This window comes from Rattus rattus, chromosome 10, assembly GCF_011064425.1.
Source record: "Rattus rattus isolate New Zealand chromosome 10, Rrattus_CSIRO_v1, whole genome shotgun sequence".
Lineage (NCBI taxonomy): Eukaryota > Metazoa > Chordata > Mammalia > Rodentia > Muridae > Rattus > Rattus rattus.
The window spans coordinates 63,409,593-63,436,653 of NC_046163.1; the positions used below are offsets into that span (position 1 = coordinate 63,409,593).

Consider the following 27,061-nt stretch of genomic DNA (forward strand, 5'->3'; position numbering starts at 1 on the left):
AGGGAAGAGGCCGTTTTGTACAGCTGGGAAATCCACAGCACAGTTAGACGATGTCATTTGTCTTACTGGCCTGGGTTTTCCGTAAGCTACAGTTTAAAGGTTGGTTATAGGCCAGCAGCAGCTCAGCACAATGGGAAGTTCTTGTGTTGGTCTGCACTGCTGAGGCCAAAGCACTTGACAGGAGCACCTTGTGCCACAGTGGGCCTTATTCTCAATCCTAGCATTGATTGCACATTGTTGCTGCTACTGAGGCTGTCACCTCCGGGAAGCGCTCCTGGTGCAGATTTGGAACCTCCTCTAGAAACAGGCTTCATCTATGTTTTCTCTGTGTCTGTCTGTCTGCAGGGAAGCACTCAGCCTCTGCTGTCTCACGTTGCACTCGCTGTTGCAAGTAAGCTGACCTCCGCCCTCTTCAGTGCCGCCAGGTAATGCGTTTTCACTTCATCTGAGTTGGATCTGCCTTGACTCTGCCTAGACCTGGGGCTGTGCTCTGAGACCCTTGAGGCTAGTATTCATCTGTGTGCCCTCTCCTCAGTGGTTGGCTTGGTTGGAAAAGCAAGCATGAAGAAGAAACTGTCCAGAAGCAGAAGCCCAAGATGGAGCCAGCCACCCCGCTGGCTGTGAGGCAAGTCAGCCATGCTTTCCCAGGGACGCTCTGAGCAGCTTATCACACTCACCTGACTCCTGTGACTCGGGCTTCTGAGAATCTCTCCTCACGTGGGATTCTGTTTTCAACTGGAACTTGAGTTCCCTGAGGAGGATGAGTCTTCCGAATGCCGGCTTGGATCTCCTTCCTGTTTTACTGTAGAACGTACCAGTGTATCTGAAGGGTGCAGCTTTTCTTGTTGTTACTTTAATTTTTTTGGAAGAGATGGCTGGCTTTTTGCTTGGCTTCCTTTTTAATTGTTGCTTATTACCTGATATAAAATATCACCGTAAAGGAAGTGATATTCCAATTCCTGTTCTTCACCTTGAGAAAGCAGACAAACGAACTGTTAGTAAAATCAATTTTCTGAGGTTTATAGGTTTGCACTCTCTAAGCAGAGGTTGCAGTCACCTTTCCTCTTGGCAGTTCTGGGAGCCCCTTCATGTGGGCCAAGCACTGCACCACGGAACTGTGTGCTGTCCTTTTCTCTTCATGCTATAACACACCTGAATGCTGAATTCACTCAGCAATCAAGAAATTGGTCAGATGGCCTTCTGTGTCTCAGATCCACGGGACAGAGTTTGAGCTCAAGGCCTTCTTCCTGAAGCTCCTTCCCTTCCATTTCCTATTTACTCCTGCTGCAATGATAATTCACAGAAGTTGGTTACAGGCCAATAGCACATTAGCAGAAACTCTTTAGAAAAAGAAAGGTCTTCCTTAGACAGCAGGTTAGTTGTTTTTGTGTTATTCAGGTCAAAACATTTGACAAAAACAACTTAAAGCAGGAAAACTTTACTTTGGTTCACAGTTCCAAAAGGGTTCACTCTGTCGTCAGTTGGTCCAGTATTCTTGAGCAGACTGTCACTGCTGTGTGAACACGTGGCAAGGAGAGGCGTTAACCTCTTAATTGAGTCCAGAAAGATAGGCTCCAGGAAAAGGCCAAAGGCTTCCATAAGGCCATAGGCCTTCCAGGGCATACCTCAGTGACCTACAGCTTTCATTTAGGTGTCCCTTTCTGATTTTCACAACCTCCCAGTAATGCCAACATATTATAGATCTGTCAGAGGATTCATCTGTTCAAGGTCAGAGCTCTCATTTTCTAATCTGGAAACACACCACCGACAGCCCGGGAATGTGCCTTGTGGATGTCCTAGGCATTTCTCATAGTTCCTTGTCATTTCGGACATCAGAGTGAACCCTCACAGATAGGCGTATTGGCGTCTGTCTAGCACAGAGCACACACTGGGACTGAAGCAGAAGACGCCTGTGCTGGGACAGTGTGTCCTGCTGTGCAGTTGGTTGTGTGTTCTCTGTAATGAGACTCTTGCTCAAAACCAGGAAACTGTTTCTTTTCTCTGTTTCATGGTATAGGCATAGCACACAATGGAGTGTTAGTCCAGGAGAGGTTCATACCTTTTCATTAGAAATAGACACAGTCTACTTTATTATCCTGCATTTCTAGCTTTCGGTGTGATTTTAGCTTTTGTTTATTTTTTACTGACAGATTTGGACTTCCGGATTCTAGACGCCACGGCGAAAGCATATGCCTGTCTCCTTGTAACACTCTGGCCGCAGTCACGGATGACTTTGGCAGAGTTATCTTGTTGGATGTAGCCAGAGGAATTGCAATACGGATGTGGAAAGGTACTTCTACAAACGTGGAGAAAGCTGCCTTGCTTTTTAGCTCAGTACTTGAGCAACGTTCTCATCCTTTAGCTTTTGGTTCATAGCAGGATTCAGTTCTCTCTACAGCAACTCAGGTCAGCAACAGTTGACTGGTAGTGAGTTGATACATCTCGGTTAAAGCACTGGTCAGCAGCAGTCGACTGGTAGTGAGTTGATACATCTCGGTTAAAGCACTGGTCAGCAGCAGTCGACTGGTAGTGAGTTGATACATCTCGGTTAAAGCACTGGTAGTGAGTTGATACATCTCGGTTAAAGCACTGGTCAGCAGCAGTTGACTGGTAGTGAGTTGATTCATCTCGGTTAAAGCACTGGTCAGCAGCAGTTGACTGGTAGTGAGTTGATACATCTCGGTTAAAGCACTGGTCAGCAGCAGTTGACTGGTAGTGAGTTGATTCATCTCGGTTAAAGCACTGGTCAGCAGCAGTTGACTGGTAGTGAGTTGATTCATCTCCGTTAAAGCACTGGCTCTTTGCTTGGTTAGCTCGGATTTGTTGTTTGTGCCACTAGGTTTTGCAATCAGGGCCTTGCGCATGCTTCCACTGGACTCTGTCTCCTTCTTAACACAGGCACGTTCACCCTCCTCCTCTTCTTCCTCCTCTTCTTCCTCTTCTTCTTCCTCTCCCTCTTCTTCCTCTCCCTCCTCTTCCTCCTCCTTCTCCTCCAGTCAATTCTGTTCGTGTTGGGTTCCTGACCCTGCCTGTCATCACATGACCTTTCCCATTATGAGGCCACCATTGCTGCTGACATTGCTGTGTTCTCTAGCTGCTTCAGTCACCTGTAATTCCCACGGGTATTAGTTATAAGAGGGCCACCCCAAGCAAAGCAGCATCCACTGTTGGTGCTTTCTCTCTCTGCTGCCTGCTCTCCCTCTCCTGTAACACCGAGGAGCTTGAATATCAGGATGGCCACTTTATGTCTTGATCAGATTTTAGCTAGCCAATCTAGTACTCTCCCCAGATCTGTTTTTCTCCTTAAGGAAGGAATTTTCAAAAAGAGGAAGGGAAGGGAATGGGAGCAAAGGTAGGGGCAGACTCAGAAAGCTTTGAGGATGTCTGCAATCTTTTCTTTTTAAAGAAAAGAGTGATCTGAGCAAATTTACATGGTAAAATATTAAAACCTGACGTTTTGGTGATAGGCTATTACTTTTTTAATCTTTTCTGTTTAAGGCCTCTAGTAATAAAAAGATAATGTACTTCTCTATCTTCCCTACCCTCTAAATAGTCAGTAGTGCCTGAGGACCTATGGAGCCCAGATGAATAAACTGACTAGCTCCCTTTCTCTGTCGGCAAGGGTATCGGGATGCACAAATTGGATGGATTCAGATTGTAGAGGACCTCCATGAACGAGTACCAGAAAAGGGGGACTTCTCCCCCTTTGGAAATACTCAAGGGCCCAGTCGAGTAGCTCAGTTCCTTGTAATCTATGCACCACGAAGGGGAATTCTGGAAGTGTGGAGCACACAGCAAGGACCTAGAGTGGGAGCTTTCAACGTGGGCAAACACTGCAGGTAAGCTGCAGGGCCAGCATCTGCTGGTCCTGAGAGGAACGCAGGAGAGCACTCCTTAAAGCAGCAGTAGATGATGAGACCTTGGAGAATTGCAGAGTGCTCTGTCTGTCATGTTTTCCCTGTGAGTGCCTGACGTAGAATTGAGGATTGTGTATTACACAGGCAAAAGATATTACTGAGAATGCCACGGTCGGCCACTGACTTCAGTGGGCTTGCTCTAGCCATTTGTAAGCCATTTTTCTTATGCTGTGAAGACCCCAAAGGGAAAACCACGGAGTTTGTTAGTGACGATGCTAAGCAGGGCATACCCCTTGTTTGCTATTGCACTGTGGGTCTGATTGTGCTCATACAGTTTCCTAGAACCTTTGAAGTGGACCCCTCCATCCAACTTAGCTCCCTGGTATCCGTGCTTATCTGCCTGGTGGGTACCCACGTAGATGAAGATGTAGCTGCGATCAAAGCACCTTGTGGGGGTTTTTTCTGCTGCTGATAATCTTACCCGCTGGTATGTGATTGCCTTAGGCTGCTGTATCCTGGCTACAAAATCATGGGCTTAAACAATGTGACAAGTCAGAGTTGGCAACCTCAGACTTACCAGATCTGTCTTGTTGACCCTGTGTCTGCAAGTGTGAAGGTGGTGAACGTGCCTTTCCACTTAGCACTGAGGTAAGAGCCGCCGTGTATGCTGTGACTCCGCTGTGCACGGCTTGCCTGGTCCTTGACCTCAGGCTTTTTTGTTTCCTTGTTCGTTTTCTGTTTAGCATTTGGTGATTTGTTTGATCACTAGATGATCCCTTTAGAGTTAAATAGGAAACAAGAGACAAGTTGGATTGCGTGAGGATTAGAAGGAACCCAGATCCTCGTTCTGTAATAAGTTGTGTTTATTATTTCAGTGATAAGAAGAGTGAAAGAGCCAAGGACCTGCACTTAGTGAAGAAGCTGGCCGCCCTGCTGAGAGCAAAGTCCCCTAGGCCGGGTAGGTGCCTCTAATCAAATCACGGGACAGCACGGCTCACTGTGAGTGCCTCCAGGAACCCCACTGTCTGCACACAGCCTTTGCAGGATGAGGGGGGGTCGAATTTCTCTCCATGCTTGGGGAGGAGGATGTGTGCATCTAGGGGTTCTTCCTGCTCAAGAAAATGATGCGGTGGGGATTGCGGGGCTGTGACCCCTGTAGGATGACAGAGAAGGCAGACAGCTTGTCTTCCATGGAAACACCTTTCTAGGATAAACTGAACATTGCAGTCTCATTTCCTCGTTTTAGATTCATTTGAAGAGGAAATAAAGGAGTTGATTCTTGACATTAAGTACCCTGCAACCAAGAAACAAGTAAGTGTGTAGTAGAGAATTTTCCTGCTGAGAAACCGATGTCACTCAATCCTGAGAAACATTTTATTTTCATAGTCCCACGTAGGAGTGAGTACCTGTTGTTTCTCTTTTTTAAAAATCTTAAGTAATGTTACTGTATATGTGACTGCATGTGCTCTATACACACACATACATAAATCCAGAGTAGCGGAAACGGTGATAACAACATAGGCACAGGTGTGTGACTACTGCCTCAGGAAATGGAAGCTTCCAGAACCTCTGAAGAGCCCAGCTGCCCCTCCTCCGTCCCAGCCCTCCTCCCATCCCTGATAACTGTGTTTCTTGCTAACACTCCATTTCTGTGTAGCACTCAGAAGCATCTTGGTGTGTTCTCAGTTTTCTACAGTTGGAGACATGTTGTCTGCTGTGTTCTGTGACTTGTTTTAGTGTTTCTGTGAGTGCCCATGCTGAGTGGAGCTGAGCTGTAGCCCTTTAGTGTGCACACTGCAACTCATGCTCACTCTCCTGCGGTCAAACCAGTTTTTTAGTCAACCACAGTGTGTGGTTTTCCTTGTTTCCCAGCATACGATGCCGGTCTCTACCGAACGTGCAGCTGACAGTGGGATTGCTGGGCTGAGCTTTGCCGCTGTGTTAGTTGTGCATCGCTTCTCCTTGCTCACTTGTCCTGAGGAGAGACCCAGGCACACAGCCCCACCCTCCCCAGTACGCCAGGCTCGGTGTTGAGATTCAGGTCAGTTTTGACTTTACTGACCTGAAGGACTCAGTCCATGAAACGTCCCCTGACTTTTAAATGCCAGCCGCCACCAGTAGGCTGTCAGGCTTCTGACCAACTGTGAGTTATGTTTGGTAGGTGGCTCGCAGACTCAGGCAAGTTCTTGTTACATACATGTTGAAACAGATACTAAAGACTCCTGACAGCCAGCTAGGTGCACGGGGCAGTGCCTCTGCAGACCTGTGTGCAGCCTCCCTGTCTCTCCAGGAGTCTCGGCATGCTACAAAGCCTTAGCTCCCTGAAGTCCCAAAGCCTCTATCCCTGCAGGAGTTTATGGAGGCTTCGGAACTTGGGATGATCGCACCACTGACTGTTAATGGTCGGCTTACCCTTCAGTGTTCCTCCCTGGAGGCCCGGAATGGGGCTAAAATTTGGAATTCTCTAAGCGCCTGGCTGGTTGCCATGGTAACCAGCCCCATCTTGTGACTGTACTAGGAACTGCCTCACTAAAACAGGAGATGTTTGTGTTCTCTGCTAAGAAGCTGCAGAGGTCTCAGGAGTTCTGTATCAGGAGCATGAAATGTTACAAGGGAACATTCTCCCAGTTTCTGTATCTGCAGGGGTTTTAGCACCCCTCTTCCAGGAGCTGGGGTCAACAGGAGAAACATTCTTTAGCACCCGTCACTCAGGAAATTATTGTTAGAAAGCACAGGAGCTGTGAGCCAGGAACCAAGGGCAAAGGCCAGTGTGCATAGTATTGTGTCACTGTGTCTGTGGGGGAAACCAGTGAGGAGTGGTTTCTGTTGGAGCCATTTTTAAAAAGTACTTTATTAGCTGGGCAGTAATGGCACACGCCTTTAATCTTAGCACTTGGGAGGCAGAGGCAGGCAGATCTCTGTGAGTTCAAGACCAGCCCGTTTTACAGACTGAGTTCCAAGACAGCCAGGGCTACACAGAGAAACCCTGTCTCAAAAAGGAAACAAACAAAGTGCTTTATTGTTTTATTACAGAGCAAAAAAGCCTGGGATTTTCACTCTAATTTTCTATTCCACTGACTGCTAATTGGCCTTCTCTTCCTCAGGACAAAAATCTCAGTTATTGAACATGGTGTTGTGCCGACAATGTAACTAACATCTGAGAGTTTAGCAAGTCATGGGGAAGGCCTTAAGCTGAGTGTTCTCTCTCGTGCCATCACTACCCTCACCATGCACCACAGACCAGCAGAGCTGGGAAGATTCTCTTCCTCCTTCCCCTTGCTACACCACCGAATCGTACATGAAAGATGGATTTTCTTTTTTAAATGCTAGAAAAGTCACAATGGCCTATTGCCTCATAACACCAGAGGAAAGGCAGAGAATGAAGACCTTGAGAGACTGAATCCAGTGAGGGAAGAGAGTGCACTCACTCAGCGGCCTGCTCTGTTGGAAGGACAGCGGCGGGTCTGTTTGTCAGTTTCCTTCTGTGCTATTGATAGCTGCCTCATTGTAGGACTGGCAGTCATGTGAGTCTTTTGCTCATTTAGACCTCTCAGATATAGACGTCATTGTGTTATGAGACTGATAGTTATCTTTTATTTATCTGTTTGTAGATGGTTTTTCTGTGTAGCTCTGCCTTCCTGGAACTCACAGAGATCATCCTGCCTCTACCTCCCAAGTGCTGGGAGTCCTGTGTCCTACCACAGCCAACTTAGACTTGGGGTTTTAAACTCCTCGTCTCATCAGTTAAAATCCAAAAGGATATGAAAGGATATGAAAGGATAAATACAAACTTTAACTGTTCCTGACTGGTTGCTGCCTCAGGTGTGACGAGATATTTTAGAGCCTGTGACTGAAGACAAGACGTTTAAGCATCTGGACTGGTTGTGATTGTTGAGGACAGAGTGTGGACTGTGTCTAGCATGGCGGGCGTGGCAGCCTGCCATGGTCATCCTGGCAGATGGTAATGAGGTAGCAGCTTCATATCCGGCATGCCAGCAACCACTCCAGTTAGAGGCCAGTTCAGACTGCCCTTGTTATGTCGTGTGGCTATTCTGTGACCCAGCAACCACCCTGTAGTTACTCGCTCTCTGTCTGGGCATAGGCTCGGTCCCAGACTACTTTAAATGTGACTCGAATTCTCATTTGTGTGGCTGCAGTGTGGGGTAGCAGAGATACAGGTGTATGTGTAAAGCTAAATTGTTTCTGTATAATCACTAGAATCCTTCACTGTTTCTTCTAGGCTCTGGAAAGCATTTTGGCCAGTGACCGTGTGTCATTTTCCTGCCTTAGAAATGTTACTCAGACTTTAATGGACACTTTAAAAAACCAAGGTAATCGATATTAAGTTTTCCCTTCAGATTCTATATCTCATTATGGGACTTATGACACCATCATGTTATATTAATATAGAGATGACCAACAGGTAGCTAGAGGAAATTGGCAGATGGACACATAATCGGGTGTTTACCCTCTACCCTTAATACTGGGAGCTTTAAAGATTGCCCATCTCACATATGCTTTTGATTTCCGTCTGAACTGACTCTGTGTGTTAACTGTCACTAAGAATAGTCTTTGCCCATGCCTCACTATTGTGAGGAAACATGTCAGTACAGAATGACAAGAAGCAGCCACAGGGAGGCTGACTGTGTTGTGTCCACTCCACCCCAGGCATAGGGAACATTTGGAAAAGGGGGACAGAAAGATGGCAGGAAGCAAAGGTGGGTGGGCACGTAGAGGAAGTTGTCTGGCTACGACAGAGCTGCTGCACCCACCACTGTGGCTCCTTGCCCTAAACCTGTCAGCATGAAGGTTGCTGGTCCCCGCATTGAGGGCGACAGAGTGTAAGCCCCACCCCTGCCTGAGGAGCTATTGACAATGGATGCCTTCTGGAGGCGGGAGAGTCAGTTTTCTCTAGGTCTGTGGGCTCCTAATTATTAGCTCACACACACTCCAGTGGGTGGCCTCACACCCGTGATGAGTGTATGAGAAGCAGAAATTGGACTCAGTGAGTTATTTAAAGGGGGAAAGGCATACCATACTTAGAAAGCTCCCATTCCTCAAAAGTCCTAATAAAATATCAAAGTTCAACGTGACGTTCCATAGCTTCTATTCCAAATGCCTCCTATACTTTGTCTGCTAATTTTGTTATGTGATATTTTTATTTATTTGTAATTTTTTGATAATAAAGTTTCTAGAATTTAAAAAAATGTGGATATGAAGTTGGGAAAGAGTGGAGGTGAATATGCTCAAAATGTATTATATGCGTATGTCAAATTCTTAAATAATTAATAAAAGTATTTTAAATATTAAAAAATAAAATGATATGCTAAGAAAATAATTAATAATAGAAAATTTTAATGAGCAGCTGTTATTTTGAGAGAGTTGCAGGACATTGTGAAAGCCATTAGGATGAGGGTAGTGAGCTAACGGTATGCAAGAACCAAACAGGGCTGGGGTCATGGCACAAGCCTTCAATCCCAGCCCTTGGGAGGCAGAAGTGGGCAGGGCTCTAAGTTCAAAGGCCAGCCTGGCTACATATTACAGGCCAGGCCGCTCTACATAGGAGACCCAGTCCTACAAACAACAATAAAACCCAAACACATTTTCTTGCTGTCTTTGGCGTTTGCTTTGCCTCCTAGAGAAGAGAGGTCTCTAATGGGGACATTCTTAAGTGACATTTTTCCTGACTGGGATAATGGTCAAGAATATTTATTCTTTGGAGTGATGTTCTGCTAGCGTAGAGGACCTGTGCTCTCTCATCCTTTATGAACAGAGAAGGGAGTTCCAGAATTCACAGCCTGTCATTCCATTAGCAGGGCTGAGTTTTGGTGCTGACTTTTATTTGTTTAAACTTGTCTGAAAAGAATTACGTTTGAAACTGGGTTCTCCACATCCTTTTCAGCTGAGCTTGCAAAGTTAACTGACTTCAGATTCCTAATAAATTGAATTGTGGTGTGCAGTGGATTGAATCCATCTACTTGTGACTTTCCCTAACAGTAGAATCTAAAGCCAGATTATATTTAATTCCATTTATACTTAATCATGCTGAAGGCAGGCCACAATGACTTAAAGAGAATTCATATCGAGTTTCCGCAGGACATTAAGCACCTAATTTCGAGATAATTTTCATTCTTGACATTTTCGGTAGATATTGAAAGCCCACTCTTGGTAAACAGTGGATGACTTTAGTGCCCATGTCTTAGTGGAAACAGCTCACTGAAAAGGCATACTGTATTATAAAAAGTTTTTCATCCCTTGAAAGCATTAACAAAAGATCTGATATTATCTAGAGAATAAGCCAAACCACAAAACGAACACTAAAAGACAAATCACAGTTTCAAGTTCTGTTGCTAAATCCAAGTCCTGAAATTTTTCAGAGTTTCTTACACTATTTTATAATAGCTGTGGGAACATAGGTAATACATCTTGTTATTCATTCTTAAATAAGAGTTCTTCAAGTTTTCAATAACTGCCCTGGCAGAGAATATATATATTTGTTTTACGTTAGCAAAAAATAACTTAATTATTATGCATAATGTGCTCGGTAGGGAATCTTTCCTCAGCGTTAATCTTGAGCAAAATAAAACCTCATCAGTGGATGTTAGTGGAAGCTACTCAGGCTACTCAGGCTTGCCAGGCTGCTTGGCGGTGCATTTGTCACAGTGCATAGTTCCTGTGTGAGCCTAATCGTCTTTGACCTGGTAACAGTCAGAGCCAGGCAGCCTTACGTGCGCACATCCTCAGAGCCAGGCAGACTTAGCCTTAGGTGAGCACAGCAAGTGTCTGGTGCTGGGGCCAACAGGACAGTTAGGATTGACTCTTTAAATAGAAATACCACATGGTATTCTCTTACTCTTACTGGCTGCTTCTTCTCCCTTTACTAGAAACCCTTATTTCACTTAAAAAGCTAGACATTTTACTATATTAGAAAAATATCTCTGCTTTCATAATCTGATAGGTTGAGCATATCAACATTTAACCTATTAAGAAATTGCACTTTTAAGAAATTATGAAAGTCTTTTTATGAATCTGTTAAGTATGTCTAATATGTTTTCCTCCACCTTTTAGAGCTTGAGTCTGTCGATGAAGGACTGTTACAGTTTTGTGCCAGTAAATTGAAATTACTACATCTTTATGAGTCTGTCAGTCAGTTAAATACTCTTGACTTTCACTCAGATACACCGTTCTCTGATAATGTGAGTAACCACAAGTGTCACATTATGCACAGTTATCCCCATGAGTATTTTTAACTTTTAAGCTTTTTGAGTAAACAACAGAAAATTAAAGGTTTGGGGTGGGTGTCTTGTTTTTAAGAATTTAAAGGTTTGTTTTTTCTGTCAGGCTTCCTTTCTGTCCCTTGCTGCTTAATTTATATTTCTATGTATTTTATGAGAATACAAAAATATTAAATCTCATTGTCAGTTCATCTTTACTGTTTTAGACTCCTTTGATTTTTCTTGACATTTTTTAAGGTGATGTCATTCACTGTCCTGTTGCTGTGAAGAGACATTGTGACCAAGGCAACTCTTATAAAAGAAAGACTTAACTAGGGCCTGCTTACAGTTTCCGAGGGTTCCACTGGCATCCTTTATGATTCTTTTTATGTTATATAACACATATTTATTAGGGCCCAGCTTTTAGAAAAGTAAATAGTACTCTAAAGAGACTTGGTAAAATGGCACTGTTAGTAGTGTGTAGTTTTCAGGCTTAGTTTACTTACATTGCATTGTATTTTTGAAGTGTCGTTTAAAACTAACAATGAAACAGTACATTATCTCTGTCCTATTTCACACCGATTTTAAAAGCCATCGCTGCTCATCAGCCTAGAATCTCAGTTCTGTTAGTGGGCTAGCGTTTGTGAGAATTCAGAGAGACAGGGTCTTCTCTTGCTCACAGGATTTGGCTGTGTTGCTAAGGCTGGATGATAAAGAACTCCTGAAGCTCCGGGCCTTATTAGAGAAATACAAACAAGAAAACACCAAGGCCACTGTGCGGTTCTCTGAGGATGCAGACGGAGTGCTACCTGTTAAGACCTTCCTTGAATATCTAGACTATGAGAAGGATGCACTGAGCATAAGGAAGACCAGTGAAGAGGAGTGTGTGGCTCTAGGTAGGTGAAGCTCTGCGATCCCCCACACGCCCTCCCTGAGGTCCACAGAAGTCAGGCCACAGAGCCACAGCAACTCTCACTGCTTCTGTTTTGAAATTCAATGGCCAAAACCTCAATGTACATACTTTTCTTGGTCAGTGATGATTCTGGGTGTTCATACACTGTGCCCTACAGGTTCAATCGCATTAGTAAGCCTTCCAATAAAGTGTGGGGGCTGGAGAAGTGGCTCATTCAGTAAAGCGTTTGCCATGCAAACATGGGGACCAGAGTCTGAAATCACAGTCTCTGTGCAAAAAGCCTGGCATGGTGGCCTCTGCCTCGAATCCTAGCACTAGGTAGACAGAGATATGGGGCTCCTTGGAGCTCTGTGGTCAGCCAGTCTTTGCCTGATGGGGAATTCCAAATTCAGTGAGTGATCTGTTCTTAAAAATAAGGTGAAAACATTTGAGGAGGACATCCTACATTGACCTCTGACCTCCACCTGTGTGTATACTCATACTACACACATGAGAGAGAAAGAGAGAGAGAGAGAGAGAGAGAGAGAGAGAGAGAGAGAGAGAGAGAACAGACGGACAGACAGTTTTAAGGCATAATGACTTAGCTTATCTTCTCCTAAATCAAATTTAGACATTAAGTTCTTTTTGGGGGCGGGGGAGGTGTGGAAACCTTTAATCCCAGCACTCAGGAGGCAGAGGAAGGTGGGTCTTTGTGAGTTTGGTCTGGCCTGGTCTACATAGTGAGTTCCAGGACAGCCAGGACTATATAGAAAGAATCCCTCAAACAACAACCACACATTTTTTCTTCCATACTGTCCTGCTCCTCTGGAGTTCTGGTTTATAAGTCAGTGAGATTTGTTAATATGAACAGTCGTCTTCGGTAACGTGTGTTTGTTTTGCTAGGCAGTTTCTTCTTTTGGAAGTGTTTGCATGGAGAAAGCTCCACTGAAGACATGTGCCACACTCTGGAGTCTGCTGGACTTAGCCCGCAGCAGTTACTGGTGAGGTTTGCTTACTGAATCCTTTGCAAATGTCACATAGAAGTGTGTTAAGTTTAAGTGATTATCTTAGTGTGTCAATTATATACATTAAAAAACCTGAAATGATCAAAGGAAATTGCAATTGCTATACCAAGATTGTTTTATTTTCTTATAATTTCTGGGCTCAGATAAATATAGACTCTTAATGAGCGAATACATTTATAGTAGGCTCTGATCATCAGTTGTTATATTAGAATGACAAGTGCTCTTAAAACATTCTCAAATGTAAATGTTCAAGGACAGAATCTTTACACACCTGTGCTCTTCAAGTCCCAGCATCTCAGAATCGTCTCTTATGTTTTACAAATCTTAGAGATGGTGTAGAAAGGTTTTCATGCTCACCAACGTGGTTTTGTTTAAAATATGTTTTTCATAGCATGTTAGGGAATTTAGAATGGGAGTCTGATAGTTCATACTATGTCCCTGTGTCTTTGGCAAAAGCAAGACCAAGATAGCCCCTCCCTCGGTCCTCTACCAGAACCTGCAGCTGCTGCTTTACTCAACAGCAGTGTCTCAGTGTTGTCCTTCCTGGCAGCTGTGGCTTAGATGGGAAGAAATGTGCAACCTGAGAGGGGGTGGGGTGGAGTCAGGTACCCAGCAGGTGCTGAGAATCTCGTAGATAGACACTGTACCTCAGGTGATCCCCACATGACACGATAGACCAAGCACCCAATTAGACACTGCATCATCGTGCACACCCGAGCTCTGTGGGAAAATATGGAATCCCTCCCCCCAAATGCTACTTAGGCTGAAAAAGATTTGATTTTATTTCAGTCTCTGCTCCTAAGTGTTTGGCTTTCGAAGGAAAAAGATATTTTGGACAAACCACAATCTGTCTGCTGTCTGCATACCATGCTGTCCCTGCTGAGCAAGATGAAAGGTAGGAGACCAGTGCATTTTGTGGGCCAGTGTCCCCAGGGTTTCCACTTTGGTGCTCAGAAACAGAATGTAATGTTGAGAATACCACACAAAGATAGGAAGGATTTCTCTCAGCAAAAGGAGACTATAGTGTGGAGAACACTTCAGTGAGGTGTACAGCTAGGGGGTAGATCCTTTCAATACACAAGGCCCTGGTTTGCATCCTCTGCCTTGTGAACATCTGCACATGAACACCTGCACACTAACACCTGCACATAGACACCTGCACATAAACACCTGTACATGAATACCTGCACATGAACACCTGCACATGGATTCCTGCACATGAACACCTGCACATGAACACCTGCACACCAACACCTGTACATGAGCACATGCACATGAATACCTGTACACTAACACCTGCACATAAACACCTATACATGAATACCTGTACATGGATACCTGCACATGAACACCTGCACATGGATACCTGCACATGAGCACATGCACATGAACACCTGCACATGAACACCTACCTGTACATGAGCACATGCACATGAACACCTGCACCCTAATACCTGCATATAGACACCTGCACACGAGCACCTGCACATGAACACATGCATATGGATACCTGCACATGAACACCTGCACACAAACACCTGTACATGAGTACATGCTCATTAACACTTGCAGATGAACACCTGCACATGAGCACATACACATGAGCACATGCACTAGTTGGAAGCTTGCTGTACATTTGCAATGTGCTTTAATATGAGACATTGAAATTCAGCTGTCAGAAGATATGTCACCAGAAAGCAGTCTTTTGGAGAAATAATATTTTGCCTATTTTTGTAGGAGAAATGGCTCAGAAATTAAGAGCACTCATTGCTCTTGTAGAAAAACCAGGTTCAATTCACAGCACCCACATGGTGGCTCACAACTGTCTGTAACTCTAGTTCCAGGGGATCCATTGCCCTTTTGTAACCTCTACAGACAGCAGACTCATATGTGTACACAGACATACATGCAGACAAAAACCCATACGCATAAAGTAAGTAGTAAATTTTTAGAAGTTAAGCATGTTTATATCCTAACATTCTTTTTTCATAATGATGAAGATACTTCAGATAAGAATTTGGTATTGATTCGGAAACAGCATAACTAATAGGATAAGGAAACAGAAGAGAAATGTTCTGAATAAAATCAGTTGCAGTGTCTTAGTATTTTTCCTGATGTGCAAAGACCAAAAGCAACAGGGAAAGGAAAGGCTTATTACTTCCAGGTACCAATCTGTCACTGAGGAAGCAGAGACTGGAGGAGTGTAGCTCACTTGTTTGCTTTTTCTCCATGCTCAACCTGCTTTCTTATACACCTCCAATCACACAGCGGGGAGGTAGCACCACCCACGGTGTGCTGGGCCCTCCCACATCAGTCATCCATCAGGGAAATGAAATGCACCGGGTTGCCTACTGGCTGAGCTTACGGAGGCGTTTTGTTATTGGAGGTTCCTTTCTAGCGGATGACTCAAGTTTCAGGTTGACTAAGCCCTAGCTAGCACAGTGTTAATTCTCTAGTGCATTTAGACATACGCAGGACGTCTTTGAGGGGTGTAGTATGAGCATAAAGGAAGGAACACGTATAGTACACGCCCATACTCACAGGGTAAGATTTTACTGTTTGCTTTGTTTCTTGTCTCTGTAGTGGCCATCGATGAGACATGGGATTCTCAGTCTGTGTCCCCGTGGTGGCAGCAAATGCGCATGGCCTGCATTCAGTCAGAGAACAACGGAGCTGCCCTGCTGTCTGCACACGTTGGGCATTCTGTTGCTGCGCAGATGTCCAGCAGTGCCACAGATAAGAAAGTAAGTGGGCAGCCCTGCAGCTCTGCTCCATACCGCTCCCGCTGGCCGATGTATGGCTTTCCATTCTAGGGTGGGTAGCTTGCAGCGTCCTGGAGCATGGAGTGTGGAATGTGTGAGGAGTGTGAAGGAGCTGTGATGAGAAGTGATGCTTCCCTCACCAAGGGGTCAGGGCCAGACTGGACCACTTCCTAGGTTTATCCAGGGTCTACAGCCAATGACTGTCTCATCCTCCTCCTCCAGACCCAGCACTCAGTCAGGCAGACCCGCGCTTTCTACCGAACTTGCTGTGCGGGTTTCCCCCTCCTCTCCCGAGGTTTCCTTTACATTAAGTTTGCTTTTCTTATATTTCATGTTAGGTCAAGTTGTTTCTCCTGGTGGGCTGTTGGGTTAACCCTGAGGGGTCTCTAGTGGTTTATATAAACACGGTCAGTCCTGGAGGTTATGGGGAAAATGTGACACTACCAGATTGAGATGTTTGCAGTGATAGCATTCGCTGGTACTGTCAGTGCCCTGAGGAGAGCAGCCTTTGCCAGAGGCCAGAGACTCTAAGGTGCACACTGGTCGAACCTGAGTCTGCAGTCTCATCCAGTTGAGTTCTAAATCTATCAAATGATGCCTCTGTTGCTTTACGTTGGTACTGATGCAGAATCTGCCAGGTGGCTGGGGATGGGCTCAGAAGAGCACTTGCCCAGCATAGGTAAGGCCATGGGTTCGATCTCCAGCACAGCAGTGAAACCAAACACATTGCCCAGGGTATGAGCAGGATATCTTCTCTCAGTTTTCCCAGATGGTTTTGGATGCTGATGCAGAAGCCCTCACAGACTCCTGGGAAGCCCTTTCTCTGGACACCGAGTACTGGAAGCTCCTGCTGAGACAGCTGGAGGACTGCCTCATACTCCAGACTCTGCTGCATAGCAGAGCAAGCCCTCCAGCTGCCAAAGCGTCATCTCCACAGACAGAGCCACTTCCTAGGCTTTCTGTTAAGAAACTGTTAGAAGGGGGGAAAGGTAAGCAGAAGATTGTCTGAGTGTGTGCACATGTGTGCATGTATGTTAGTCTGAATGAGGTAAGCTGAAGCTCATCTGAGTGTGTGCACACGTGTGCATGTATGTTATTCTGAGTATGTGCCTACTCGCTTCCTTCTTGTCACACAGGCTATGACCATGTAGCCAGGCTAGCTTTGAACTCAGCCCTCTGCCTTAACCAAGTACTAGGAACACACGTGTGCTTCTTAGTTAACATTAGACCAGTCCTACGTTCTCAGTAAATGAAATGTTTACGGAGTCTCCCATCCCTGGACCTGAGCCTGTCCTTCTCCCATCTCACCCACTCCTGGACACCTGAGCGTTGCTCATGTTTCAAAGTCTGAGTCTCCCTCCGAGAAACCATTCCTGACTAGTGTTGTCTTCCCCTCCTGATCTCCAGAGAGCTAATAACTTCATCCCTTCTTCCTCATTCTGTGTTTTTAAATGTTCCTGAAGTATGTTTTATGTTTCATTGTCTCATAGTTGCCATACACTTGAGACTTAGAGTGGCATTTTAATTTGTACATCATTAGCTCAGATCTGTTACAAGGCGCTTGTTCTGTGTCAGGGGCACCGAGAGTCCTCTGCGCTGTCTTTTTTGAATGTACAGTTAGTTGTGTAGATTCTCTTCTGTGCAGTAGACCAGATGCACCCTAGTGCCTATACTCTTCCCAGCCTCTGTTCATGGCTCTCCCACAGCTACCCCTGTGAGAGCAGCTGTGTACTTCTCACAGTCTCCTTCCCTGGTACGTGGCTTTCTGTGGGCGTGGCTTTCTGTGGGCGCGGCATTCTGGTTCGAGGGGTTAGCGCCTTTGTTTTCAGCTTCCCTGCGCGTCCCTAGGAGGCACTGGGTACCAGAATATTTATAAAAAAGCTTATAGCTTTTTAAGAGGGGTGTGTGTGTGTGTGTGCGTGTGTGTGTGTGTGTGTGTGTGTGTTCGTACAGGTACACTGATTTTGTACACACACATGAAGTGGGTGTCATGTGTCCTTAGTCAATCTCCTTCTGTTCCTTGAGGCAGAGTCTCTTTCCAAGCCTAGGATTCAAACTTTCTAGGCTAGGTTGGAAGACAGCAAGACCAAGGGATCCTTCTGTCTCTGTCGTCTCAGAAATGGGCTTACAAGGGTGTCTAGCACGCCTGGCTTGTTACAAGGGAAACGAGCTTTGTATCCCAGGCCTCATGGTTGGGTAGTACCAACTCTCAGACACTGAGCATTTGTCCAGCCTTGTGTTTATAGATTTTTACTTAACTTGTTTTCTCATTATTTATAAGTTTGTAACAATTTTTTTCTATTGTAAGTTTACTGTAACCCTGTTGTTTGTCCCCTAAAGAAGGTTGGGGTACACTTTTTTACTATTAACCCAAAAAGTATAGTCAGGGGCATAGTTATAGAGGAACAGGTACAAAGTCATTCAGAAGCCAGACGTGAAATCTGACTTCCCAGCACCCTGTTGGGGTCGTTTTTCACAGACGAGGGTGTTTACCATGAGGCATCCCTTTTCTGGGAAACTCTCCATTCGAATGGAAGTAAGAGATAAGCCAGGCGTGGTAGCACACGTTAGTCTCAACTGTTCTGGAAGCAGATGGGGGATGATCGTTTGAGTTCAAGTGAGTCGTAGTGGGTAGCATAGCAATGCTAAATTCCTGCCTCTACGTCCACCCCAAAAGATAAGAGCGAGGGTTGGGGGGGGGGCTAGTGTCTGTTATTTTTAAGTATATAGTTTTGTTCAGTAATGAACAGAATTTTTCAGATGTCTTGAATATTTTCAGCTCATATAAATGTTTGTATCCTCTTGATGAGTAAAACATAAATTATGACTAAATTTTACTCATATTTGATAACAGGGGAAGTTAGTTGTATATTAGATGTAATATGGGCTGGGTAAATGTGCTTGCTGCCAAGCATGAGGTCCTGAGTTGAGATCTTTGAACCACAGAAAAGCTAAATGTGGCTGTGCACTCTACCCACAGCTGTGGGAGATATGGCGGCCTGGAGCGCTGCCATCTGCACTCCAGGTGCAGGGAGACCCTGTCAGTGAGTCCGGCAGGGCTACAAAGCAGGACACCCGGCATCCTCCTCTGACGCATGCATTGTTTTAAATGAAAATAAACTAACGTGAGGTGGGCCTTAGTTCCGGGGCAGAGCGCTTGTCTGCTTGCACAGTCGTGGGCTGCATCGCCAGCACCTCGAGCTGTGTTGGCAGCTCACACTTCCTCCCTCACTCCAGAGGTGGGAGCAGCAGCAACGGCACAGATTCAAGGTCACTCACCCTCAGTCTGATGATTTGTCTGAGGCCAGCCTGACGCCAGACCCCTTCAAACAAACCACGAGAAGACCCTTTAAACAGTAGTGATTCCTCCATCTGTGTCGGTAAAGGGTATTTTGAATTTATGGACCTGGCAAGTGTGTAGCATATAGGATTGATACACGTCCATGTATGTTACATTGAGATGTCTCAATGAGGAAGTGTGCCCCAGATTCCAGCCTCTTGCTTGCCCTCCAAGTTAGATGATAGGTATTAATGTGCTTTAAACCTCATGGCTTTGGCATCACCAGATTCAGGTTCAGAAGTGAATGTGCTGTGTATCTGCGTCCCCCACTCTGTGTTTGGCTCCATTTAGCACGTTGCTGCTCAGATTTTACCAGGTTTCCTTTTCTTTCTTGTCTCGAACCTGTAGGTGGTATTGCAGACAGCGTGGCCAAGTGGATATTTAAACAGGACCTCAGCCCTGAATTGTTGAAATGTGCCAACAGAGAAAAAGACGTAGAGAATCCAGACGAGCCCAGAGAAGGTATTGCCCGAAGTCCCCCTGAGGTGTCAGAGGTGGAGACAGACCTAGGAGCCGTACCAGGTGACACCCGAATGATGAGCACTGTGGCATCCAGGGTGGAGTGACACGGCTGAGTTCTTGTGACCAAAGGATGCTGTTACCTCTTGTGTCTTCCAGACTTGCTCCGCCTAGCCTACGAGCAGTTCCCTTGTAGCCTTGAGCTTGACGTGCTGCACGCGCACTGCTGCTGGGAATATGTGGTTCAGTGGAACAAAGACCCAGAGGTAAAAGTCTGCATCTGCTGACTATGTCTGCACATGTGTGCACAGGGCAGGCTTGTCCTGGAGCCCCCTGCTGTGTGTGCGCGTGCGTGCGTGCGCGTGTGTGTGTGTGGGCGTGTGTGTGTGCGCGCGCGCATGCGCGCTTGCATGTGTGTGTACTCAGTTTTGAACTTATGGCTGGCTTCATGTTTGCTAGGCAAGGACTCCCAACATCCCCAGCCCTTTCACATTTACTTCCTGGAGACAGGACCTAGTTAAGTTGCCCTTGCTGGCCTTCCTGAGCCTTAAGCAGTGTGAAGCCAGTGTAATTAGTACAGTGGCCAGCTGTGTAATTAAGTGTTGCTTTCTTACACCCAGGTTGATAATTTATTCAGATTTCAGGAGTTATATTCTCATCCCAGCTCTGCCATTCCTTTCGTCCTTGAGACTGACTGTGATTAGCACTCTGCATGTGGGACTCAGGATGATAGGGGACAAGGACAGGATTCTCATTCTGGTATCATTTTCTCGTTAAGGTTTAACAAAGGCAAGTCTATTGTTCAGACCCCTCTGCTAGTCTATTCTAATATACAGTTGTTATAGTAAAGAGCCTTTATGAAGAGGGAGGAAGGATAGATTTTATACGAGGACGCAGCCTGAGATAAGGACCTCAAAGAAAGAATTTGGATTCAAGGGGAGCCATTTCCAAGATCACTTACGAAGGAGCTTTAAGTAGGAGGTGGCCAGGGAATTGTCTACAGGATGCTCGTTGTCTTGTCTCATCTTGGAGTCGAGCCTGAAGGATTGATGCCTTCCTTAAGTGAAGAAGGGGCAGGATAATAGGTTTTGTGACCAGTGGTAAGTCAGCCATTCAACGGGGGTCCAAAGCCAAGCTTGGGGCCAAGCCCTAGGGCATTTCAGACCAGGGTGCCACAGGAAGATCTTGATCCTAGGAGTGTGGGAAGTGAGACCTTCACCGCCAGTCGAGACTCCAGCAAGATTAACCTGGGACGTGAGTTAGCTATGTACATAGTAGGGCTGTTTCTGGGTTATTGTTCTGACCCAAATATAAGGAAAGTAGTAAAGAGAGACATACTGGAACCAGCTAGGCTGGCATAAGGACCTTCACTTTGACTTTTCCCAAGGTGACAAATGCTGTTAAGGTTGTGTCATTTCATGCAGAAATGCAGGAGGAAATAAAAACTTTGCAGGTCACTGAGGACAAGGGCAAAGCACACATCTGCAAGTGAGGAGAGGACCTGTGTTCCAGATCACACTGGTGACGTGCAGTACTGTCTCAGAGAGGAAGCAAACGGTACAGCACTTGGTTCTGCCTCACACGGTCGGCACGAGCACCTTCGTACCTGTTCCCATTCCTTACAGCCGTCCTAGTCAGAGCACACAGCTGGTTTGACTTTGGGAAACATCCCTGAGCCCTTTGTTTCCATGTCTTCTGAGCAGAGCAACCTAACACCCTACAGTAGTTGTCATCTGGAATCAGTAGAGAAAGAGGCATGCGTAATATCCAGTGTTCCCATTATTGCAATCGTTGGCCTCTGTCAGAGTGGAATGGCTTGAATAATGTCTGTCCTGTTTGTGTAGTTTTCTTTTTAACTATTCATCTACTTCACATATCACACCCCATCCCAAATACATACACACACACACACACACACACACACACACACACACCCCTACCTTTAATTTAGTATTTTTAAAGATTTATTATGTATACAGCATTCTGTCTGCAGGCCAGAAGAGGGCACTAGATCCCATTACAGGTGGCTTGGAATTGAACTCAGGACCTCTGTAAGAGCAGCCAGTGCTCTTAACCTCTGAACCATCTCTTCAGCCCCCTCCCTTTAATTTTAAATTGAATTACCTTTGGAGAATTTCCAGTATCCACATGTGTGGTGTCAGTAGCGATAGGCAGGCCAAAGGGGTTTAGCAAACATCTGGCTGGTTCTGTGAGCATGGAGTGCTGTTTGGGTCTGAGAATGTCAGCCTTTGTGGTTACAGAGTTAGCTTCTAAGGCTTCCCTCTGCTGTTCCCTATTCCTCGCTCTAATTCTTTTCTCCTTACCATTTACTCCGGACACTGTCTGGTACGCTCGCTTTCCTAGTTATTGTCTCGTTCTCTCACTAGATCTGCTCACTGAAGACGAAGGTCTGGGTCTGTTTTATCAGTGTAGTGTTACTGGGCCCTAAGTCCAAATGTGCTGCATGATGATTGATTGTTGGAAAAGGGAATTCAGTTTTCATACCTGTGAGAGTCAAGGATTGCCTGAGAGAGGAGTCATAGAATGGATAGACCTCAGGAGCGTGAATCTCCCTGTCAGCATGATCTGGGTGTGTCTAGAATTAATCATTAATTAGATTCAAGTTATCTTATCAAAAGTTATTTCTTACCTGATTTACAGAGTTCCTTTCGTTTACCTCCCCATCCCCTCTCCTTATTTGTTTGAGTCACGGTTGAGCTAAACAGCTTAGCCTGGAACTCCCTATGAAGCCCATGTGGTCTGGCGTTCATGATCCTTCTGCTTCTGTCAATCTCTTCTGGTTTGCTTATTTGCTTGTTCTTGAAGCAGGGTCTCACTATGCAGTACTGACTGTCATGGAATTTACTGTGTAGACCAGGCTGGCCCCAAACTCAGAGATCCACCTGCCTCTGCCTCTCAAGTGCTAGGATTAAAGGTGTGCGCCATCACCACCCAGCAGCAGCAGCTGCTCTGTTGCTCCTCCTCCTCCTCCATGTATTCGAGTGCTTTGCCTTCATGTATGTGTGTGGATTGTATACATGCCTGGTGCCCTGGGAGAGTAAAGAGGGTGTTGGATCCTCTAGAACTTGGGTTATGGATAACTGGAAGTCACAACGTGGGTCTTCTGCAAGAGCGACAAGTGCTCTTAAGCACTGAACCGTCTCTCTGGTCCCTTTGCCAAATTCTTAAGAAGGTTTAGGCAGAAATTTAGTAAGAAGGCTCCAGTTGGGGGCTAGAGAGGTGGCTCGGTGGTTAAGACTACCGAGTGCTGGGGTTGGGGATTTAGCTCAGTGGTAGAGCGCTTGCCTAGGAAGCGCAAGGCCCTGGGTTCGGTCCCCAGCTCCGAAAAAAAAAGAACCAAAAAAAAAAAAAAAAAAAAAAAAAAAAAAAAAAAAGGCTACCGAGTGCTCTTCAGAGGCCTTGAATTTAGCACACAAGCACTGTGACTCCGACTTTAGGGCATTTGATGAGCTCCTCTGCCCTTCACAGGCACGTACATAAAATCTGTCTTAAAGAAAAAGGTTTCCATTGCTATAGAATAACCTTTGTCTTCTCTCTCTCCTAAGGAAGCTCGCTTTTTGGTTAGATCCATAGAGCACCTGAAGCACATTCTTAATCCGCATGTTCAAAATGGTGAGTAGCAGGTGTTGAGTGCTCAGGAGCCCTGGCCGGAATAGCACGGGATCCGTCCTTGTCCATGCTCTCCCACACCTCACTGTGCACTGCTGTGTGCAAAGTGCCCTTGCAACTGTCTCCTCCTGGGCCTAGAGCTCGGGCTGCTGACTGCCAGCCGCTGTGCTGTGTGAATGAAAGCATGGAGTCATTATCTGTTTGGTTTTTGTCTTTTAGGACTTAAAATGCTTTAAAGTCCTTGGGGGCAGGGGCAGGTGGTTTTCTGTTTTGTTTTCCTGCAGTCTCAGGTTGCCTAGGCTACCCTGGAACTCCTGATTCTCTTGCCTCACCCTCCCAAAGACTTGCATGAGCCACCATATCTGGCTACCTTGACATATTTCTAATATGTTGTTATTTTAATACTTGCATAAGAATTAAGCCATTCTCAACAGTCTGTGCATTTCTTTTGTGAATTTCTGAAATGCACTGGGAGACCAGTGGGTACAGTGTCAACAGACACTTCCCAAGAGCTTTTCCTAACTCGAGGTCCCAGTCAGTGCATGCTTCATCTGACTCAGACCCTCACCGGAGCTGGAGAGCCAGGAGTGCTGGTCAGTCGCAGAGCCTCGTGAGCATGTGCGAGGCCCTGTGCTCCACCCTTAGCACAACAGCCAAGCAAACAAACATCTTAAGGCTTTCTGGAGGCTGTGTGATGTTGTGAGGGTGTTACTTTTCCTTGTTACTTGTGATGAGGATTTTATACTTAGTGTTTATGCGTATTCTCTTCTGTCCCTTACCTTTTTATTTAAAATGAAAATTCTTCCTAAGAGGCAAGAAATTATATGCGGAGTCCACATAGTTTCCTAAGCTTGGGGCGGAGAGTTCTGTGTCCGGTGACGTTCGTCAGTAGCGCTCTGTTGACGGCTCGTTTCATTTGCTCTGTAGGCATCTCGTTGATGATGTGGAACACATTCCTGGTGAAAAGGTTTTCTGCTGCTACCTACTTAATGGATAAGGTGAGGTGGTCTTAATTTTCACACACTGATTTCTTAATTTGGTTCCCTTCATTACTTGGTATCAGAAAGGTTGCTTACACTGGGGTGTGTAGACAGTTGGTGGACTGTGTTTCTGGTTGTCAGTTGAACTGTGTTTTTCTCCTGCTCAGTTAAATGTACTTCCTTGGAGTAATATTTTACAATTACATAATTATAGTATTAAAATATATAAATAAAATATATGTGTGTATATAATTTGTGTATGTATATATACTTACATCATAATTCCCTTCCCTTTCTTCCCTCTAGTTCCTATGTATACCCCACCTTGCTCTCTTTAAAATTCATGACCATTTTTTCTATGCTTGTTACTATGTACATAACATGTACTCCTTAACTTATAAATACAACCCTCACAGTCCATATAATGATATTATTGTAGGTATGTTTTCAGGACTGGTCAGCGGCATTGGATAACCAGCTACTGTGCTCTTCCCCGAGGAAGACGTCTCTCCCACTCTGAGCTGCCTTAGTTGCCCATAGTTCCTTGTCTACGGTTGTGGCTTCATGAGCTTTGCCTCTTCCACCTCAGCATGTCTGTTGGCCCATCCCTGGTCAGCTAAGGTTTAGACAGTGCTGTCGAGGACACTTCATGGGTGTAGCTTTTCTGCTGTTTCTAGGAGAAACAATCTCCCAGTAAACTCCCTATTTCCCTGGCTCTTAGACTCTCACTGTCCTCTCTTCTGCAGCCATCTCTGAGCCTTGGGTGACTGAGTTGTGCTGTAGATGTGTCAGTTGGGACTGGGCTCCGCATTGTGATTTTCTGTTATGTTGTCTGTCAGAGGAGGTTCTTGGATGAGGAGTGAGAACTAACAAGAATAAACATTTAGAACGTACCTGGGAATTACGAGGTTAGCAATGCATCAGTTCCCCAGGTAGTTGACTAAGTTTCCGGTGTCAGAGTGATTTCCCTCTCGTTGAGTGGTCCTCAGTCCCATTAGGGAGCGGTTGGTTACTGCCGAGGTGTGTGCCACCGCTGCACCCTCAGGGCCATCCTGCCACGCTGGTTGTTACTGTGGCTGGGGGGGGGCGGCTGTTGGTTGTCTCCTTCTGAAAGCTCACACGGCAGGCACCTCTGGTGCCTTGAAAACTGTCCTCAGGAGGGAGCCTTCCAGATTAGTTCTAGCGGGGCCCTATATCTTAAGTATATATGGTGTCTGCAGCAGTAGGAATTTACCTGCCTCGGATGTGGGGGCTGGCTGGGCAGTCCCTTTTTTATTTTTAGTTTTTGAACTCTTAGCAATTCTCCTGTCTTGGACTCACAAGTGATTCAATTACAGGTGCACAGCACCAGGCCTGACTACAGAACCTTAACACTCTTATCCCTTTCCTTGTAGTCACCGTGCTATCTCCTTGAGACCTGGTCCAACAGGCCCAGCAGTCATTTACTCTGTTGTACTAATCTGAGTCGTTCTACATGGCGTTTGCCCTTCCCTGAGGTGACCTGTCAGTAGATGACAAAGCAGAAGAGAACACTGCATTAAGGAAACGGTCACTTTCAGTTTCCCTTTCTAGATTGATAGCTTTCTGGATTTAGAGACGTTGAAATCCTTCTGTGTGACAGGGACATGGCTCTAAGGAATAAAGAAGTTAGGCATGAAGAACATACTTTTGCAGAGAATGGTTTTGGGTTTTCTAGTTTGTGACCTACTTAGCACAGAGTTTTCTTAGCATATGTGGTAAGGTTCGGTCAGTAGTCTGCTACTCAGTATTGAAGATGCCGGGCAGTTGTTAGTAGAGAAATTGCATTCTCAGGAATTCTGGCAGCATTGTGGGATAATACCAGAGAGTTGGCCTGGACTAAGCCTGCTGACCAGAGTCTGTCATAGGAGTTAATCTCGGGTAATGAGGTAATGCTTTTCAGTGTGAGCCCCACTGTCTCTGGACTACCAGGCTCTGTCCCCGAGGGTAGAGCTTCTGCCTCCCATTAGCCTGTAGACATAAATAGTCACGCTGAGTAAGTGCTTACAGATCTGCTCGGGGGTTTCTTTGTAACCATTTAAAACTAGCACGTTTTCACCAATAAACAGGATTCTTACTAGGAATTTTAGATACACAGCTACTTTCCTAACAAACTGAGCTGGGCTTTACAAAGCCTTTGTTCCTATCCACCTCCCTCCCTCCCTCCTTCCTCCTCCTCTTCTGTCTGCCTGTCTTGTCATCATTCAGCCTCCCCCGCCCGCCCCTTTCTTTCTTCTGACAGGGCCTCACTGGCTGGCCTTGAACTTTGCATTCAAGATCTTTACTCTTGTGGGCTGGGGTCTCAGCTATGTGCTGGTATACCATACCTGCGGGAACTTTCCTTATTGGTTCAAAGTATACAATTTACGAAGGGAGGAGGGATTTTTATTAGCTGTATTTATTTCACTTATGTACATGAATATTTTGCCTATGTGCATGTATGTGTACCATATACAAGCCTGTTGAAACCCTAGATGGTTGTGAGCTACGGTGTGGGTGCAGGAAATTGAACCTGGGTCCTCTGGGAGAGCAACGGTGCTCTTTACAGCTGGGTTGTCTCCCCAGTCCAAGAATTATTTTTGGAAAATAATTATTCATGAACTCAGTGTGCTATTTTTTGTAATACAATAGTTGAGTACTACCATAAAAATTGCTCTGATTGTTGGTAGCTAGACAATAGTTAATTACTGCCGTGGGTATTTATAGCTACAATTCTGGTTGCTTTTTATTTCCTGTACCATTCCAATGCCTTTTAGTTTAACTTGCTAAGTATCACATTTCCTGTCTGTTTTAGGTTGGGAAATCTCCAAAGGATAGGTTGTGTCGAAGGGTGAGTGAGGCTCACTGTTACATCTGCACTCTCTCCACACCGTGTCTTGCTGTA

The 27,061-nt window shown here is 45.5% G+C and overlaps 1 protein-coding gene across 1 annotated transcript in view; it reads left to right on the forward strand.

Moving 5' to 3' along the window:
- Rab3gap2 (RAB3 GTPase activating non-catalytic protein subunit 2) overlaps positions 1 to 27,061 on the forward strand; it is a 72,782-nt gene that overhangs the window by 37,333 nt on the left and 8,388 nt on the right. The window contains exons 11-29 of the mRNA XM_032915048.1: positions 346 to 425; positions 536 to 625; positions 2,151 to 2,290; positions 3,623 to 3,839; positions 4,362 to 4,505; positions 4,733 to 4,815; positions 5,104 to 5,168; positions 8,098 to 8,188; positions 10,926 to 11,053; positions 11,754 to 11,967; positions 12,867 to 12,964; positions 13,778 to 13,883; positions 15,572 to 15,732; positions 16,511 to 16,739; positions 19,439 to 19,612; positions 19,709 to 19,815; positions 23,116 to 23,182; positions 24,107 to 24,177; positions 26,972 to 27,007. Coding sequence (XP_032770939.1) covers positions 346 to 425; positions 536 to 625; positions 2,151 to 2,290; positions 3,623 to 3,839; positions 4,362 to 4,505; positions 4,733 to 4,815; positions 5,104 to 5,168; positions 8,098 to 8,188; positions 10,926 to 11,053; positions 11,754 to 11,967; positions 12,867 to 12,964; positions 13,778 to 13,883; positions 15,572 to 15,732; positions 16,511 to 16,739; positions 19,439 to 19,612; positions 19,709 to 19,815; positions 23,116 to 23,182; positions 24,107 to 24,177; positions 26,972 to 27,007 — 2,301 coding nt within the window. The remainder of the gene's footprint in view (positions 1 to 345; positions 426 to 535; positions 626 to 2,150; positions 2,291 to 3,622; positions 3,840 to 4,361; positions 4,506 to 4,732; positions 4,816 to 5,103; positions 5,169 to 8,097; positions 8,189 to 10,925; positions 11,054 to 11,753; positions 11,968 to 12,866; positions 12,965 to 13,777; positions 13,884 to 15,571; positions 15,733 to 16,510; positions 16,740 to 19,438; positions 19,613 to 19,708; positions 19,816 to 23,115; positions 23,183 to 24,106; positions 24,178 to 26,971; positions 27,008 to 27,061) is intronic.